This window comes from Coffea eugenioides, chromosome 6 (genome assembly GCF_003713205.1).
Source record: "Coffea eugenioides isolate CCC68of chromosome 6, Ceug_1.0, whole genome shotgun sequence".
Taxonomy (NCBI): domain Eukaryota; kingdom Viridiplantae; phylum Streptophyta; class Magnoliopsida; order Gentianales; family Rubiaceae; genus Coffea; species Coffea eugenioides.
This window is the reverse complement of record NC_040040.1, coordinates 672,927-693,065: the sequence shown is the minus strand read 5'-3', so window position 1 is coordinate 693,065 and position 20,139 is coordinate 672,927. Positions and strand designations below refer to the sequence as shown.

Sequence of the window (20,139 nt, the reverse complement as noted above, 5' to 3'; positions counted from 1 at the left end):
AATGTAAACTTTGACACTTGTTCACAGTCAAGGAATTCATAATAAATAGATAAAACACTAAAATTAGTATTGTAGAATCTCGAAACATGAACTTTAACTTCCATGATTCCGATAAATACATATTTTAACTTAATCAAAAATAACAACTTTCTGTCATTTGTACTCGTCCCAGAAGTGAATGAGCAACTTTTGAAAGAAACTACTGAGAACCTGCCATGTATTATAACAAGAAAGAAAGTAAGATATAACCCATCAAAATTAGTTTACTGCTATAAAACCAAGTTCAAAATAAATCAAGAACCTTGAATGATGCCAATAATGACAGGACAAATTCAACAAACATCTGCACTTTTGGTTACTAATAGTCTCGTACAAAATTCGTTACCCCTTCTATTTATCAACCCATTTCACAAGCAAGAAACTTTTCTTTTTTTTTTGGGTACTTTGTTTTGGGTACAGTAGTTGTCAAAGTCCAGAAATGAAAAGATTCTTACAGGTAAGCTAAAGTGTCTTGCTTGATAACCTGAGTTCTTACCAAAGTGAAAGTATTAGATGTGCTAGATCCCTGGAGATGGTATGCAAGTAAACTTTTCTACAACTTGACCATGAAGCTGTGCAATTTACACAAAATGCCAATGGAAGATAAGGTGAAAAAGGAAATAAAATGATCATGCAATCAAATAGGCTAGGAAGATCCTAAAACGTAAAAATGAAGCAGAAACTTCACCAGAGAGGATGTCTTTATATTCTAATGACATACTCCAACCCAAAAGCCAAAATACATGCAACTCTAAATAAGGTCATGTAATTCAGCTTTTATTTCCAATAAAGTCCATATTACTCCAGCATCAAGAATCTATAAAATTTTCAGGTGTAAAGAAAAATAGTGAAGGCAATATTCACAAGTGTAAAGAAAAACAGTAAAGGCAATATTCATCTAAAAAATTGGTCTTCAATTAATTTCAACATTGCTCCTATTCAATATTCACAGGGTTTGCATGGATTGTTGAGTCTTTTGCAACAACTTGTTTAACCAAACTTTTGATATATGTTCTATTCCCATAGAAAGAAAACACAAGTACATGTGACCATTAAAAACCCCTGAAAAGGAACGCAAAACTCTATATATATATAGGGAAGGCAAATAATAAATAAGTTTCTATGAGTTGCTGTCCATTTTATCTTTTTTTTGTAAAATCTCAAAATTAGTCCAATGTTGGTTATAAGGTTTTGCTAATCTCAATATTATTAAGAACACCGGTTTCAAAGTAGATTCATCAAGTACACTATTCCCTGATTGTCACAGTCAGTATTAGTTTGTTAATCACGATTAATTGGGATATACTTCACACACTTCACATGATTTGAAATTAACTACTTCAACTGTTAACAACCTAAGGTTTTAAGCCAAGCATTGAATAAGTTCTGTAGATAGCATGCTTAGCAAAGCAAGCATGACATTCCAGGATTGAATCAAACAATGTTGATCCAAATCCAAAAAAAATAAAAGAAAATTACCTATGAAATACCTATGGAATGGGGGTAAAGGTAGTAGAAAATTATAGTTGAAAATTTAATCAAGAGAAAAAAGTACACATAAAACAGGAATGGAGAATCTAGTGATTTTTAGAGAGAAAGAAAGAAAGATAAGAACAGAATGATTTTTTGAGACAGAAGCCTCGAGTAGGAGAGGATTGAGCTAGGAAAAATTTTTAAATGGGAATCAATTAGTTTTCTCAACATTGAGCCCAACCTTTTTGTTGCAGATACAGGAATTTGTATTTCACCTACCAGCAAAGAGGGAAAAATTGTTTGTTGCATAGAAAGAAGAGGGAATAGTTTTTTTTTTTTTTTTGATAGAAAGGATTGGAACACTCTGACATGAGATAAATCCAGCCAGACATCTTCCCATCCATTAAATGCCAATCTCACAATTTATCATTTGTTCATTATCTTGCTCAAAATAATCATTTACTTTTTAACCGCACATACACATAAAAGGAAGCCTTGTTCCATTTTTTCTACTTGACCAGATGTTTAGGAAAAAAATAATTGAAGCACAAGAGACAAAAGAAAGAAACAAACATGAAAAATGCTTACTTCTCTAGTTCTTAAAAACCCAGGGAACCATAAGAAATGCCCTTTGTGAGCTAGGAGTTTAACAAACATTTTGCATGGAAGAAAAGACATGAAATAACTAAAAGGAAAAACCTACCAATAGTTTCTGTTCATTATTCTTCTATCACATAACTGCCATTAAAACAAGAAGCGAGTTTTAGAAGAGGGAAAAAAAAGAAACTGTAAAAAAATTATTAAGTTAATAATCACTTCGTGAATAAAATAATGTTGGAACATCCATTAAAATCACAATCATTTAATCTTCACTCTTCTTCATCTTCTTCCACTTGAAGAAAGAAAATGAAAAACACAGCCATCTCTCCAAGTCCAACATAATCTACTAAAAAAATATGTTGAAAAAGTCAGCTAAATCTTTATAAGAGAGAGATAAAAAAAGAAAAGAAAACCATGACTTGCATTCCGTATAGTGATTGAGAAGTTTAGAAAAATTTTTAGGAAAACAAACACAAAGATATAACATGTTTTTTTTTGTGAGAAAAAAAACCACTATAGGATGTACCTTAATAATAACATATTCATATAAACAGATGGAAACACATCTATTCCAAACATAATCCATTTCAAGAGACATCCTTGCAAGGAAGTTAAAACAACCCTCCAGATAATGTTGGAGGAACATCAGTCTTAAAAAAAATCAAGTGCGGACATTATTACAGGAAGTAAGCAATAAAAACTGGTACTAGAGAGCTAAAACTAAATATAAAAACTTGAGCTTCATAGGCAGTAACAAGCATCTAGCAGCTTATATTTACAATGGAAATACTTCGCGCAATAATTAAAACCTTCACTTTACCAACTAATTTCACATGCATGATGAAAGTTATGAATCTATTGACTGTTTTCTCTCTCTGTTTTATGTATTTATTTATTTTTGGTTGGTTGCATGTACATAATCTGAGGTTCATCGTGTTTCAAACAAAAATCAAGATTTATTTCCTCTTTGCAAATTGAGCTCAATAATTTTCTCTTACCTCTCTCCACATTAATCTCTAATTGTTTGAAACGTTTCTGCAAACCCCTTTTTTTTTAAAACAATACTTCAATATTATTAGCACAAATCACAAGTTACAAATAGGGGACAAGACCTGGCCTCCGGAGCGCATGCAGAGCTAACCGTCGGCAAGCCCCTTTTATTTAATGATAGATTTCTCTTTTCATGCCATAGGAACATTTTTTTAAAGGAGATCAAATACATCCGGAATAAATCCACTTTAAAAGCACTATTTCTTGCTTATGCATATATACCAATAAAAAAAAGGAACAACAAAGCAGTTAACGATGACTTTGTATGCAGTATGGGAACGAGAGCCTCCTATCAATTTTCAAAAGAGATACAGAGAACAACAATCACTGTTAACTTCAAAGTCCTGAAAAAAAAAAAAAACACAGCATCTGAAGATCTTCATCACAGTAGAGGTGAGTAAAAAGATAGTCTTCCGTGGCACAAAAAGATAAAAATTAGTTTCTTCACCTCATTTATAACTAAAAATGCACTTGTTCACTACACTATTACCCCATATGTTAAACCTTACACGTTGACAAGCACAAATTGGAAACAGTGACAGATTTTCAAATGCATTTGTGACATCTAATGTATCAAATGAAATTCATATACGGTGTTCAGCAAGCAAAGATAACACCATCTGTCAGATACCACCACAATTTGAACATCAGATGGACATTAAACACATGAATCTTACAATAAATGCCATCAAGCAGACAAATGCAGTGTAAAATAGAGAAGTGATGTCAGAAACAAACTACCTGATACCCATTCCATTCAGCATTTGAAGGCACGCCTAGGGCTGGCGGAAATATCATTAATTGATACTGAAGAGCAGGGTGAGGCACTTGTCTAGGTAGCACCATGCAATTGAGCAGATCCACCGGTAACAAAACTCGAAGTATGGTTATTTCCTGCTACAGAAATAGGATCAGGATTAGATGCACCCCAATAATAACATATTCAAATAGAGAAAAGAACCTTTAAAGTTGCTTAGAAGAAAGAAGAATTCATAAAAAAAAAATAGCAATAACAGAAACAAGAGAAGAAATCTACTGAGAGAGTATAAAAACAAGTCTTACCAACAAAAATCAAACAATAAAAATAATCTCACTGATGAAATTTTCCCAAAAGGAACAAAATACTGTATATACATATGGAAGTAAATTCTAGAGAAGTTTCTATGCAGTATTTTTCAATTTTTCTTTTTTTCTAAAAATGCAAAATTGGGTCCAACATCAAAGGTCAATACTATGAAGCACAGGGATACTATTTTCTGAACATATTTTTTCCAGCCAAAGATCAAGCCAAGTTTCTTCAATAATTTAAAAGAGCAAAGACAGTATCTTCATAGTAGATTACATGGATTTTGCTTTTGAAACATCATTTACCTAATTCATATAACTATGTATCTCATGAATCATGAACTGGTGAAAACATCTTCAAGGAATTTAGTCATAATAATGATTTCACTTTGCACATTAAAACCACAAAACCAGAAAAATCGACTATGAAATAAAGGTTTCATCATACAACTTCCCAAATCTTGGCATTACCAAGAATACCAGGTAGTTTAAATAACAGATTCATCATGTTCACCAGCCAAGGAAAAAAAAGAAGATAGAGAAGAAAAAGATACTCATATCTAATTTACTCTGACAAAGACAATAAACCCCAAAACACAAAACACTGGAAGAAATTTGCTGATTCTTCCAATCACTTTTACCTTTATCCTTTCTCTGACAAAAACCTCAATAAACAAAAAAATGCTAAATTAGGTGAGAGAAACTGTTTATAGAAAAAGACTATGGTTTATAGCATAAATAGTAGAACACAAATAAATATTACCAGTTTTAACTACTTCTTAGAGATGTCAACTTCAAGTCTTCGTATTCCTTCCTGTAACAACAACTAATAATATACTCAGAAAAGTAACACCAAAAGAACAAAAAAAAAAAGGAAAAAAAATCGTCCATCAAATCCTAAATTGGGAGTGGAAGGGAAAAAATTAAATTAGAATGATACAACAAAACTTATGTTTTTCCTTACCAGTTGTTTTTCACGGGTGGCCATTTTTTCTCCCAACTCCAGAAAAATCCAAGAAAGGCAAGAACGAAAAAGGGAACAACAAAACACCAAGTAAATAAATATCTAAAAGCCAGCTAATCATCAATTATTCATCATCACAGACCATATTAAAAGTTTTTCTTCTAATTAAAAATAAAAAATCAACTATAAAACAGAAATGAAATGGAGACATTAATCATGAAAAGAAAGGGGAAGAAAAGTACCATATCTGCATTCAAGAAATTCGCACCAGATAGCAGAGATGAAATATTGACCTTCGCCTTCCTCATTGTTTCACAAAAGGACACGAAGGAGATGGGAAAAAAAAGATTTGCTGGTTTTAGCCAAGAAAATAGAAATATCAGGAAAAATTTCAGAAAAACAGAAAAAATTACCCCTGACTACTTGAGGGAGGGAGGAAGATGAAGAAGAACAAGAGGGAGAACCGGGAATGGAAGGGGAAGAAGATTACCAGCCATTTTCTGTCTCGAGCCCATCGTCCATCAAATCCTAAGCACCCACTCCTCAGAAGAAGAAAAAAATCTAGACCTTCCAATTGAGATTGCAATCTCTTCCAAGTACAATCAAATGCCAGAAATTGAGGGAAGACCTCTGGGTCTCATGGAAAAAATGGAGTTTTATACAGGAACCGGTCTTCAAGTGCTCTTGATATTGATTGATGTTGCTATGTTTTGAATAAAAGACAAAAAGAAAGAAGAGGGAATTTTGTCCAGAGGATAATAGCAATAAGAACTGGTCTTCAAGAGTTGTTGACATGGACAAATGCTTCTGCACTTGAATGAAAGAGAGAGAAAGAAAGCGGAGGAAAAAATGGTTGAAGATTCATCCACATACGACGCCGTTTGGTTGATCAAAGGGCAAAAAAAAAAAAAGGAGACAAACCGGTCCAACTTCAACTCCACATCATCACCACTGACCAATCCCCACGCCACACATGGGCGGACAACCATCCTACGTGGCAGGGGGCTTCCCCTCTTTATCTATATGTTTAATGACATGGCAATAATTATGTGGAATGTGTGTCAAATTAATAAAATTTTATTATGCTTGATTATTCTTTGCAAGCTTATCTTAAATAATACCTATACAAAATCATTAAGGTTTGATATTTATAAGTTTCCAAACCAATAACTAGTTGTCAATTGGGAATATTTCTATCTTGGCTAATTATTGTTGTTAAATAATCGTTATCGCTCTGTTTGGATCTAGGAGTTTTTCAAAAACTAGTTACTAGTCTAAAAAAGTACTCTAAAAGGTACCCTAAAAAGTAGTCTAAAAGATACTCAAAAAAGTAGTCTAATTTTTTTTAAATATTTAAAAAATATTCCAAAATATACTCTAAAAACTCTGCTACAGTAAAATTTTTCAAAATCACCCAAAAAAACAGCTAATCCAAACAATAAGTGTTTGGATTATAAAAAATTACACTTTATTTACACCTTATTTACACACACTGACTTGCTTGCATCATCAATATACTTTTCAATCATTTTTTTATCTCACATACATCCTATCAAAAAAGTATTACAGTACTTTTTTCACAAAATTATCTCAAATCATTTACAATCCAAACACACTCAATTTAAAACTGAAATCTGAATCCATTAAATTATTGAATTGTAAAGTATTAAATCTAATACATTTAAATGTATATCACATTCAGTGATAAGTGAGTAGCTTATTACTTATTTTTTAGAGCAAGTTTTCATTACGAAATTCAGTGTCATTTAATTAATTCAGATGTTTAATTTTTTGTTATCAAACGCGTCTGAACTTGTTACGATCTGAATCCATCAAATTTAAGTACTAAATGAAATTATCAAACAAGGGCCTGAGTAGATTCTAGAGCTAATCATTGTTACTTTCTGCCGAGGACCGTATAGAAAAGTAGGACAACGTGTAAAATTAACTAATGACTAAAGATATACTACTCTATGCGTGTAGAATTAACTACTCTTTAACCCTTTATTTTATATATACAATTCGGAAATGAATCATACAACCTGTGAATTCTACTCGAATTAAAGATGCTTGCGGGGTCTACGTCAATTTTTACAAGAAGAAGAAGGCGGGATGGTAGAGGAATTAACTCCTCTGTGTTTTAACCTCTTTCTCGTCATTTATATTTTGGTAAATCATTTAAAATGGCATTCTAAAGCTTCATTATAAGTACGATGAAACTTTTATCTTTCTTTCTTTTTTTTTTTTTTTGTTGTCCCTTCTAACTATTATGTCTTCGCTATTACTACTTACAGCAACTACGTAGTACAGTAGTAAGTTTCTTTTGGAACCGCACAGTTATCTTACGGTTGATAAATAATAATAATAATAATTAATTAGGCAAGAAAAGAATGATTAGTACCACATTGGAAAAGGCGGCAGCCTCGTCGTAGACCATTGTCTTTCCAGATAATCGTACCCTTTGGAGCCCGATGAGGAACGATCTTAGAAGTTCATTATGCCATAGGCCCACGATTGCATTGCGGTGTTTCCGTCCGCATTTCCTCGTGGATTGAATGCAATATTTTGAACTCAAAGAAAGAATTATTATTGACTACTTCTATATATTTTTAAAGATTTAACTGCATCCACATCAATGTTTCATTTGTTTGCTTTTACCTTTTTTTTCCTTTTCTTGAAAAAGTTTGTACCAATTACAGTGACAACTAGGATTAGTTTTTAAAAAAGAAGACAACCATAACATATATAAATATTTAGTCTTATTAAAAAAATATAATTTTGTACCTCCTTTTCTTATTTAAACCTCAATGTTGACAGATGTCTTGCAATCCAGCACTAAAATAGTGAATGAGATCATTTGATTAAGGACCGATGACAAATAAATAATAGAATAAGAAGATTTATAAACACTTACTCATTTTTTCTTTGATTCAATCCAATCATCAGTAGTCACTAATGTTTCAACCACATTTAAAAGCAATTTGACACGAGTCTTATCAATCACCCAACCACCAATACTAGATACAGATTCTGATGCCATAAAATCTTACTGTATTCGATTTAATAGCCATAAAATATTATATTATTTTATAAATTTTCTAATATATATATTATTTAATTAAAAATATATGGGTAGGAGTGTGCAAAATCGTAAAATTCCGATTTACCGACCGAATTCGAATTGAATTCGAAATTTTCGAGATCAGTAATTTGGAATTCGACACTGATGTCGGAATTTTCGATTTTGAATTCATAATTCGAAATTGGAAATCAAAATCGAAATTTTTTATTTCAATTTCGTTTATAATATATATATATTAATATACATTTATTTATATATAATAATATTTTTTATTTCAATTTCATTTTATAAATATATATAATAATAATAATAATATTTTTTATTTCAATTTCATTTTATAATATATATTTATATATATAATTACATTTTTTATAATATGTGTAATATAAAATTTATATTATATAACAATACATCTAACAAAAAGAAAATGGGAAAAAAATTTATCCGAACTCGTGAATTATGTAGTATATAAAATTTATATTATATAACAATACATCTAACAAAAAAGAAAAAAGGGAAAAAAGGTTTCTGAATTCGATGAATTCGGAATTGAAATCGAAATCGGAACTGGTGAATTCGAAATCGAAATCGGTCTATAATTCTTATTCCAAAATTTCAAAAAATTTCGAATTCAAACCTCCGAATTACCAAATTTGAATTCGTTGCACACTCCTATATATGAGTTTGGATTTAGATCTGAATTCTAAAAAACCAGACCCTACCCAGACCCACGACTCTTTGTAAGGTCTCGGTCTGGGTAGGATCTGGATTTGAGAAATTAAATCCAAACCCTATCGAAATATATTGGGTCTGGATTGGATTTGGATAAGACCCGACCCAGTGACACACCTAGTCACACCAAAAGAATATTTTTGATTGACTTAGTGACTTTGACTAGATGGATAAGATTGGCCTTTAACTTTACAATTGCTCCGGCACATAATATTAACTCTGAAAATATGGCAAGTTTTCATTGTGTCTAATGCATAGTGAATGGATGTGTAAATATATACTTCTCTAAAGAAATCTTCTCAAACTGGATAAAAATTCTCGAAACATGGAAACTTCAATTGTTAACGGAAAAAAAAGTGGTAACTCCAGGAATTTTACACTGCCAAATTAATTAAAGTTCAGTGTGTTTAACGGGTGCTCTATAGTTACTCGCGAAGATGTATTTCAAGTGTTAAATTTTTAAAAATATAAGATTAATTAGAAAAAGTGTATAAATGTAAGAGAAAGTAGTAATTATTAGTATGTGTATATACATGATAGGTTGGGTGGAATATAGATGTATTAACAATTGCCCATAGGGCAACCGTTAGAAAAATCCATTAAAGTTATTTCAAGTTGACGTTGCATGCGTATAAATATGAATTAGTCAAGCATGGAAACCTAATCATAAGTTTTTATTCAGAATTGTATAAACCTTTCACCATCTGATCAAATAGAAAATGTTCAACTTGTACCTTAAACATTGTATATACACTAAGCATTATCTACTCCAACTTCTAAGATCCTTGAATGCTTTAACAGAGTACTTTTGAAACATTGAACTTGACCAGAAGATATTGAACTCTAGAAGTAATGTATACTGGCAATTCTTCTTTTGAGGAAAAGGAAATTATCAACAGTCACAAGAAAGAATTCAAAAAATTGGAACCATTTAAAATTTTCCTTGTAATACAAAAGACTATACATTAAGGGTAAATTCACAAAAGACTAAGATCCTTGTATGAAGAGTAAATATATATAGCTTAAGGGTCTGCTCTTAACTAATCTTTTGGATTTATTTTTGACTTTCAGATTTAGAAAATTTATTTTGTACACGGATATGGAAAATCATTATATTGGAATTTCTTTTACTAGTCTGATTAGTACAAAGAACTAACTCTTTTTTACAGTCCCAAACCTGTACCACTTCCTTATTTCGCACCTTAAATTTTAATTTTGGACACTTTACACTCTAAACTCTTAATTTTGAATACTTTGCATTCGAAAATCTCAAGTTTATCCATTTTAAGTCTAATAAATAACAATGTTAGTAAAATTGAAAAGATAAAAAAAATGATGTAAATTAATGATTATGTATCGTTTTGTTCTAACCGTGATTTCTTGACTTATTTTGACTATTTTTAGCACATGTTCACTAACTTGTACGGTTCGAATCACTAATATTGTTAGCAAATTAATGAAATAAAGGATGATACAAATTAATGACAATGTATTATTTTGTTTTGCAAATCTCTTGGCTCGTTTTGACCGCTTTCAACATATTGTCATTGATTTGTAGATCCTTTATTCTGTTAATTTTGCTAATATTGTCATCGATTAGGCTTAAATGGGATACATTAGAGAGTTTAGGGTGTAAAGTGTTTAAAATTAAAATTTATAATGCAAAATCAAAAAGTGGTACAAGTTCGGGGATGTAAACTGGAGTTAGTCCTAGTAACTAACTATGCATAGGAAATGTGCCCGTTGAGTGAAAATATCGTAAAACATAATTAAAAATTCCTTAAAAGATTTTGTCCAATCGAACAAAATCATTGGAGAAAATATCATGGAAAAAGTTGAACGACACGAAAGGGAATGCTCCCGCAAAAACGAATATCCACGAGGGATTAAAAACACCCGTGAAAGAGGTTGAAAGAGGAACACAACACACAAAGGGACACGAAAGCATTGAAAATTTATTAAAAAATTGAAACCTCTGAACCATGGTACAGCAAACAATCGAGTTTAGAAGAGTTAGTGTATATCGATAAAATGGTATTCAAATATACTTGTTTTTAAAGGTATAGAGCGAATTGAGACCAAAAAAGAAAAAAAAAACTATTAAACAAAGTACAGAAAACCATCCATCCATGGAATAATAAACACAACAAATGAACTAACGGGCTCAATACCTATTCAAATATTTAACTTGTATGTTCAATAAAATCCTCTTACTGACATGGTTATGGTCGGGAGCTAAAGCATTATTAGTGGATGTATCAATATTTAGGTCTGCAAAGAAATCATCTCTAACTGCATCAAAGCCCTCAAAACATGCCCATGTTGAGTTCAGTTTACAGCTTTTGAATCGTAAAGGCAAGAACAGCGCCAGCCCCCGCGATTTCACACTGCTAAACTAAAGTAATTTCATGTTGATATGGCATGTGGTTCGGATATGAATTAGTCAAGAACGAAAATCTAATCCTCATTTTCTATTCAAAAGTTTCTAAACCTTTCACCACCTGCCGGAATAGAAAATGTTGCACCTGATACAATAGTATATTCTCTAAGAATAATTTACTATATATCAACTTGTATGATCCTTGAATGCTTCAACATAGTATATATCTTAAGCATTGAACTTGACGAGAAGACATTAAACGCTAAACTAAGATTTATCTTTTGAGAAATAAATGAAAGTTAAATTATCAACAGTCGCAAGGCTATATATAGATTATTAAACCAACTACGAATATTTTTCCCCGTAACTAAAGACAACAGATCAGTTTGGTGGAGTAAACATCCTAGTTTATGCAGATATATAAGAGTACTATATATGAATGTACCTTTCTATTCTGATTAGTAAAACTCTTTTTTTTAGCCCCAGTGGTATCACGAACTTATTGACAATAAGAAATCCTTCTCATGTCACTGTTATGCTTTTGTCTTCTTGATCAATTTCCAATTGCAAGTTGATATAGTGACGAGCTGCTGCAACTCCATTAAACGATGCATGGTCAACCAGTTGTATTAAAGGCAAACTAATACGTTTTAGGAATTGATTATTTGGTTAGTTAACTCAATATGGAATTATAGTATTGAAAATTGGCTCATCTATATCCATAGGCCAGCTAATTATGTTAAGTAACTTTTTGTTTTGTATCAATGTTAATTAACCAAAATTCTGAAGTACTGATTTAGCAACATAGGTTCTCCCTTTCGACACCAGCCCTTCCACATCTTTTTGCCTCGTTTTCAGCTTTGTGGTCGAATAACAGTTATCTACTATAAGTCAAAAAAAATTACTAATTGTTTAATAGTAAATCTTATATATATATATACACTATCACTGTTTGATTCATGACATATGTGCAAAAGTTGAATTTCAAATTTAAATTTTACATAATTGTTATTCATCCAACGCTGATAGTGTATACACTGTCAGTGTAGGAATGGTTAATTCATTGTTAAATTCTCTGAAATAACTTTTCATGATTCTTAATAACTTTTATCTAGAAGACGTTTTAACAGTGACACTTTCGCGATATTTGACAAAAGAAAAAGGATAAAGGCAATATATGCAAAATACTGAGTATGTGCATTTTATATTTGGCCCTAAACAGTTTGAGTGGGTTCGGTTCATATACTACCACTAGTAAGGGCATGCTAAAGTTTTAAATTTCAAAGTCACTAGAGAAATTCTTGCTATGTTCTTATTGAATATATTAAAAGGAGTGAAATTTTTTTTTCTATTTTCAACTTTTACTACTAATAAAGCACATTAGAGTTTTCGGTTAATTGATTTCTTTTGTAATGTTAAATAAATATACTATCAAAGTTTGTATTTGAACAATAATAGAAGGGAAAAAATGTCATTACAATCAGTCTTGTGGATGGAGTTAACTATTCTAATGTTTGACCAGTTCACATGTAGGGAGTGAAGTGCTTATTTTTAAAGTTGATGCGATAAAAGGTGACTACCTTCAAAACTTAGGGGGCAAAGTATTATTAACCTTTTTTGCTACGTAAGGGTGGCGAAGCACAACAGTCATGAAATTACGAGGAAAAGAAAAGAAATGTACCGTTCCTTTCAAAATTTGAATGTCCCAATCACAGCAGAACTATTAGGCAGTTGCTGATGTTTATGTAAAATTAAACTGTATATATAACATTTTCCTATACAAATACTGGTTGAAAATTCTTGACATTGACTTAATCATGCTTCCTACTTAGTCATGGCCAACCATTAACATACATGTTTTTGTTAATTTGGGAGAAGACTTTCAGCCCAAGTTTTTATCTCTTGGTGAACTTTGAATTGGCCAATACCATGGACGTATGTTATGGAAAAATGAAGTTCCATATGAGAATAAAATTAGTAAATCGAGGGCATACTGCCGATTCTTACCCTTTAAATATAATGATGGAATAGGCAAAGTTCATCATCACGAGTTGCAATTTCAACAAAAGATTCATGGAGAAATATTTGGCTGTTTTATGCTTTCTTTTCATTAGTCTTCATATGAAAGCTTTATGTGAAGAACGGCAGGTGAAGTCTTCACTTCATATCTCCTGAATTATCAACTTATTGATTGGCTCTATCTGTAGTTTAGTTAATCACTCCATTATTGCAATTCTTGCAGGTGTATATAGTGTACCTTGGAGAGCACAGTGGGAACAGAAACTTTGAAGAAATAGAGGAACACCATCGCTCATTTCTACATTCTGTTAAGGGTTCAAAACAAGAAGCTGAGACATGTCTTATTCATAGCTACAAACACATAATCAATGGCTTCTCGGCATTCCTTACACCAGAAGAAGCCTCCACGGTATCAGGTTAGTCGGGAAATTTAAAAAAAAAAAGGGAAAAAAAGAAGAAAAGGGTGTCCAAAACCAATATAGGGCCTCGTAATCAGGGAAAAGAGGAAAACTGTTAGCCACAATAATCAGGGAAAGCTACCTAAAGGGCCATAACTCTTCACATAACTCACCATGGGCGATTGAACTATTTTTTTTCCTGTGTCCCATGCTGAACTTTTCCAGCAATATAGTAGTAATCTTTTCTTTTAATTTCAGCAGACACCAACCAGCACACATTTAAGAATCACTAGTGGGTTGTGTGCATATTTTAGAAAAAAATAATAAAAAAGATATAGAATAAAGAGATTTTTGAGAGGTGATGCAATGTACATTAGTGGATTAGTTAATCAGTTAATGAGGGAGTGCAGTGATAGTTATGTATGAGTGGGAGGTTTTTCAAATAAGATGGGTATAGATAATAGTAAATGTTGGAAGGGTATTTTTGCAAAGGTAAATGTTAACACTCTCTATTAACACCAAACCCCTGCTAGTGAAATGCTGGTTAACCTCCTATTGATTTTAACCGCCAAATTAGAGCGAGTGACCAAACACATTATTCTAAATTTTGATGGTGTGATTTGAGAATATATGTACAGGGAAACAAACTAATAATCCCCTCAGGTTTTGCATATTAGTACATCACTCTCTTAACATTTCAAAATATACTCATAATTCAAGAGAAGTTTCTTATAAAGTGAAAAACCGATTGAAAACATAGTCAATTATGAAGATGGGCTCAGTTATGCTCCAAAACGCATTTGATGAAATTATAATATCCACTTAAATTTCCTATAATTTTGCATGTATCAACATAATCTTCCATGATTTTATGCTAAGTGGTTAGATCCTCTTTCCATTTGGTAGTTAAGAAAGAGTATTATTGGTATTTAAATTAAAAAATTATAACGGCTTCTATCCATCAGAATTCCACTTTACATAAAATCACAGGAGTCACCTTGATATTTTGAAATATCATAATACATGAAATCATAGGAGTTTCTAGCATTTACCCTAAATGAGTACAATTTAGTTGCGAAAAGTGAACTATGCGGATAGTTCGAGGGCCATCACAAGTTATCACCATAGTTGATGGCGTATAGGCTGTATCTAGCGGATCAGCAAGTGTCCTTGGATAAGACATTTCAGCGTCTTATCATTTTGGGTTTGAATTCTACCCAGAGGCGGATTTAGACTGGGGCACTGGGGCACATGCTCCCATTGACCCTTAAAAATAGTGCAACTGCCCTTGTAGTTTCTATTATATTGTATTTTTGTACCCACTTAGTTATTAAGAAATGAAAATTCATGTATTCTGGTTTTGTAGTTCAATGGAAATAGAGTGTAAAAATCCAAAATCCTCTTGTTTCAATTATTTAGCTCCCTTGTAACTTGTTGTAGTTTATTTCTTATAAGCCAAAAAGGTTTTGTTGGACTCATTCAATAAAACAAATCTTAAATTTCTTATAAATAGGTGTGTTATTTATAAAAGTTAATCAATAATTGTGATACTTAGTTTATGAAACTTATGTGCACAAAAAAAAGTAAGTACTATCTATTTTCTCACTAACTCTTCTTCCCCTCTGATCAATTCCTTCACTTCGCCGCCTTCTTGTGGAGTTGTAAACAAAAAGGTTATAAAACATAAAATTTTGAAAATTTATCTTGACCAATTGTGAAAGGTTATACTATGTAATTTTTGAAACAAAATGAATATTATATTAGTGAATCCCATTATGTAATTTTTTGTAACATTATTCATTCAATAGTTTTATTTTCTTTTAAAATAGTTATATCATTTTCATTTATTACATGAATATTGTTGTTATGTCTTTATTTTTAGGGGCAAAAAAAGTAAATATATTCTATATTATCTTTGCTCCCAGTAAAAGTTATTTCTGGCTCCGCAACTGATTCTACCATTCATAAAACAAAAAATATGGTACTATATCCTAGACATCTAATGTTTAGGAGTATTTTAATGCCAATAGCTAAACATTCTGTTGCCAAATGGTCTTGTACCGTGCTTATGGAAAACAACCTACTCTTGTCTTGGCAGAAATGGATGGAGTGATTTCGGTGTTCCGTAGCCAAACAAGAAGATTGCGGCTACAAACTACAAGATCGTGGGATTTCACCAATTTACTTGAAGCAAATGGTGACTTAAGTCGTGTGAATGGAGAAAAATTACTTCAGAGAGCTAGCTATGGCAAAGATGTTATCGTTGGAGTCTTTGACAGCGGTAACTTTACCTAATAATTTTGGTGAATTCTAGTGTTTGTATACATACATACACACATACGTATTAACCGATTCAGTTTTCAAGCCTCACACGAAGATATTGAGTTCAAAATTTGAATTTTCTATTTTCAACTTGCTCGCAAACACAATTTGAAAATGTTTTTTGACAAAGATATGTTGACGTGTTCAGCATCACAAAGAGAAAGCAAGAGAAAAAAAAAAAGGTGATAGCGTGCATGCTAATTTAATAGGAATGGTTGATTGTGGAACAGATTTGACTTAGCACATCACATTTTTGGAATTGGTTGTGCATAAAATAGGATTGTTTTATCTATCTATACTTTATTTTGACCAGGTATATGGCCAGAGTCTCGAAGTTTTAACGATGAAGGGATGGAACCTGTTCCAAAATCTTGGAAAGGTACTTGTCAACAAGGGATTGCCTTTAACTCTTCCCATTGCAATAGGTGAGATCCCCTTTTCTTCATTCAATTCAACGGTTCCTTTACATGATTAAATCATGCGAAAGAAGGCAGGCTAAGAGTTAATACATTATTAGAAGGGTTAAAAGCACTAAACCCCCTAAAGTTTGGTGCCATTTGCACTTTCACCTGTAACATTATTTTTGTTACATTCCCCCCTTTGACCAACATTTCGCAAAAAAAAAAAAAAACTAATGATTTTAAAATAATAATTAGTAGAAACAATACTTGAAAATAAGATCTCATTTTTTGTTTTTGGAGAATGTCCTTAAAAGTAAATTCTAACCAATTAAAAAAGTCACGTGCCTTTCGAATCTATTTTAGAGTTTAAAATAAAATCATTTCATGTACAAAAAATAAAAAAATATTATTAAAATAATAATACCATGTAATTTTAACAATACAAAAATTTTCTATCAAAAGTTTCAAATGTTCATGACATGCATATGAGAGCTATTTTATCACATTGGTATCTCACCTCCGCTTGTAAATGTTACTCTGAGGAGGAATATTTTTAACAATAACAAAGGTTTTGAATTTAGTTAAGACGGTGAATTTTTTTGTTTTCCAATAAAAGTGGAATATATTTGGAACTTAGTTCTTGATTTTCTCAAAAGAAAAACTTGCACTGCTAAATATGGTGATATGAGAAGCTTGGACAAGAAAAAGAAGAATGAAGAAAAATGGAGATGAGGGTAAATTTGAAACATGGTAATAGCTGATATGGCTAAACAGAAGGGGTAAAGTGCAGCAAAAATAATTGAGAAAGTACAAGGGACATCAAATGTTAGGAGCCTTAGTGTCTTTAACCCTTGCAGAAATTCAATCATATTCATGAACACTTGTGTGAAGTATCTCGTAAAAGAAGATATCTAGGCTCCTTTAACATTGTTTTTTGAGCAAAAGGATCCCTAGGGCATTAATTTACTCTTCACAATTTGTGTTTCCTCACTACAATTCAGTGAGAGAAACATGAAAGAATATTAATTAAAAATGAATACCTTCAGTGCATTGGCTAATCACATCAGTTAATTTCTAGGGACTTCATTTTTTTCCTTTTGCAAGATGAGTTTTTGCTTGATTTTCTGGTGACTTCAAATTTTTGATTGAGATGTGATCATTGCCAATTAATAGATGGTTCCTTTTATTCCTTTATTTTTTATGGTTGGGTGGGGGATTGGGTGGAATTGTTCTAATATTGCCTGATGAAGAGATGAAATAATCTTGCAAAAAAAAAAAAATTCATTACATGTTGTAGGAAAATAATTGGGGCTCGATACTACCTAAAGCATTATGAGGCTGAACATGGCCCTGTTAAGGAAAAAATGGAATTCCGTTCACCTAGAGACAAAAATGGTCATGGAACTCATACAGCATCAACTATCGGAGGACGAAGAGTTCCTAATGCTTCTTCCTTGGGTGGATTCGCCAATGGTACTGCCTCTGGTGGCGCTCCTCTTGTTCGCCTAGCCATCTACAAAGTCTGTTGGCAACCTGATCCTCTAGATGAACCAGTATGCCCAGACGGTGATACGCTTGCTGCCTTCGACGATGCCATCAAGGATGGTGTTCATGTTATTAGCCTCTCCATTGGTAGCTACACTAGCTCTCCGTATGCTGAAGATGGCACTGCAATTGGATCATTGCATGCCCTGAAGAGAGATATCATCGTGGTATGTAGTGCTGGTAATTCAGGGCCAACTCCATCATCTGTGTCAAATGTAGCTCCATGGCTCATCTCAGTTGGTGCCAGTAGCATTGATCGAATATTTCAATCAACAATTGTGCTGGGAAATGGCCTGATTGTTCAGGTACTAAAAGATAATCCAACAATCTTAAGATTGCAAATGAACACTTTCTTTACCTTTCCTCAAAATATGATTTTGCCACACTCAGAGAACACTTACTGTATATGTTAACAAAAAGATCACTAACTGTAAAAGAAATGGTGACAAGTGTACTATATCATTTGCTATATAGTACTTGCCATTCATTATTTTTGCCAAAAAACTTTTCTTTAATCAGAAGAGTCATTGTCCATCAATTGCAACATGCACAAATAAAAAAAATTTAGTGGCATTTCCAACAATAATGCATGGTAAATTATTTTTGTTTATATGATACCAAAAGTTGTTTTTTAATCTTCACAACAGGGGCGTACAGTAACGCCATTTAGGAAGACAAAGAAGTATCCTTTGGTGTATGCTGTTGATGTGGAAATCCCGGGCAAAACCACCAATGTGACTACCGGGTTTGCATTTTCACCCTTTCTTCAGTTTCTTTACTCCTTTTTTTTTTAGACTTCACCTTGGATAATATGCACCATTTCTACTCATTTATGAGCAAACCTTACAGGAGGTGCTTTCCTGGTACGCTTTCCAAAAAGCTTGTCAAAGGCAAAGTTGTTTTCTGCTGGGTAGGATTCATTTCTCAGGCATTGGAAGTAAGAAGAGCAGGGGGAGTAGCTGCCATTTTTGGCAACCCTTACGGCGGAAAAGGAGTAGTTGAAAGCCCTTTCCTACTCCCTGGAACAACTGTGCTTCAGAATGATAGAGCAACAATAGTGAGTTATATATTGAATAATGAAAATCCAACAGCAACACTTTTCCCAGGAAGAACTATTATTGGTACTGGACCAGCTCCATTTATGGCTCCTTTCACAGCACTAGGTCCAAATGGAATTGAACCAAATATTCTCAAGGTAATTTTACTGTTTAACATGAAAATTCTCTAGGTAATTATTGTTGAAGTAAATTAATGCGATCCATAATTTGGTAACGGAACAATATTCTTGCACTTGGGGGGAAGGAATTCAAAAGATTCAAAACAATTCAGGTGTTATTCTGCATAGAAATATTAGTGTTTCTTCCTTCCACCCTATTTTGAGAAGGGTATGAGTAATCTTTGTGTCGTTAACAGTTTCATGTCTATTACATAGAAAATGATATATTATCATTTGGAATAAGCTAACATACCGTGCTCTAAAAAAGTTTTTCTCATCCAAATTTAGTATTCTGTTATCTTTTTTTTTCATCTCCAGATGCATAATAGAAAGAATTGTAGCTGTTCTCTTTTACTCAATTCCTTAAAACTTATAACTCAACAAGTTTAACTCGTCCAGCAAAATAAGAATAGTTATGCTTCTTAACCAAAATACTTACACTTTTGTCAACCATTTCATTTTATTTTTTTCCAATCTAGTTTTGCACAGTTCTCTCATGGATTTTAAAATTCAAATATTTAAATTGATTAGTTTTCTTTTCCACAAAATATTCATATTATTAACAATAGTTGGTTGAATTCTTTCATTCTACCAGCCAGATATTACTGCTCCAGGACTAAACATATTGGCCGCGTGGACTGAGGCATCGCCTCCAACTCAGCTTCTTCAAGATCATCGAGTTGTTAAGTATAACATTGGATCAGGAACTTCTATGTCTTGCCCACATGTTTCTGCCGTAGCTGCATTGTTAAAAGCTATACATCCTGATTGGAGTAGTGCTGCAATAAGATCTTCTCTAATGACCACAGGTTGTACATTTCTATTACTTTTTAGTTTTTACACCTCTTCAGTA

The 20,139-nt window shown here is 32.3% G+C and overlaps 1 protein-coding gene across 1 annotated transcript; it reads left to right on the top strand.

Moving 5' to 3' along the window:
- Nucleotides 1–13,314: 13,314 nt before the first annotated feature.
- Nucleotides 13,315–20,097, top strand: LOC113776387 (subtilisin-like protease SBT5.6; the record flags this gene model as incomplete). The annotated part of the gene is made up of 9 exons (XM_027321530.1): nucleotides 13,315–13,320; nucleotides 13,417–13,533; nucleotides 13,628–13,820; nucleotides 15,901–16,083; nucleotides 16,438–16,549; nucleotides 17,823–18,375; nucleotides 18,718–18,815; nucleotides 18,920–19,265; nucleotides 19,882–20,097. Coding segments are annotated over exons 1-9 (1,824 nt in total), but the record flags the coding sequence as incomplete, so codon positions are not given.
- Nucleotides 20,098–20,139: the final 42 nt, after the last annotated feature.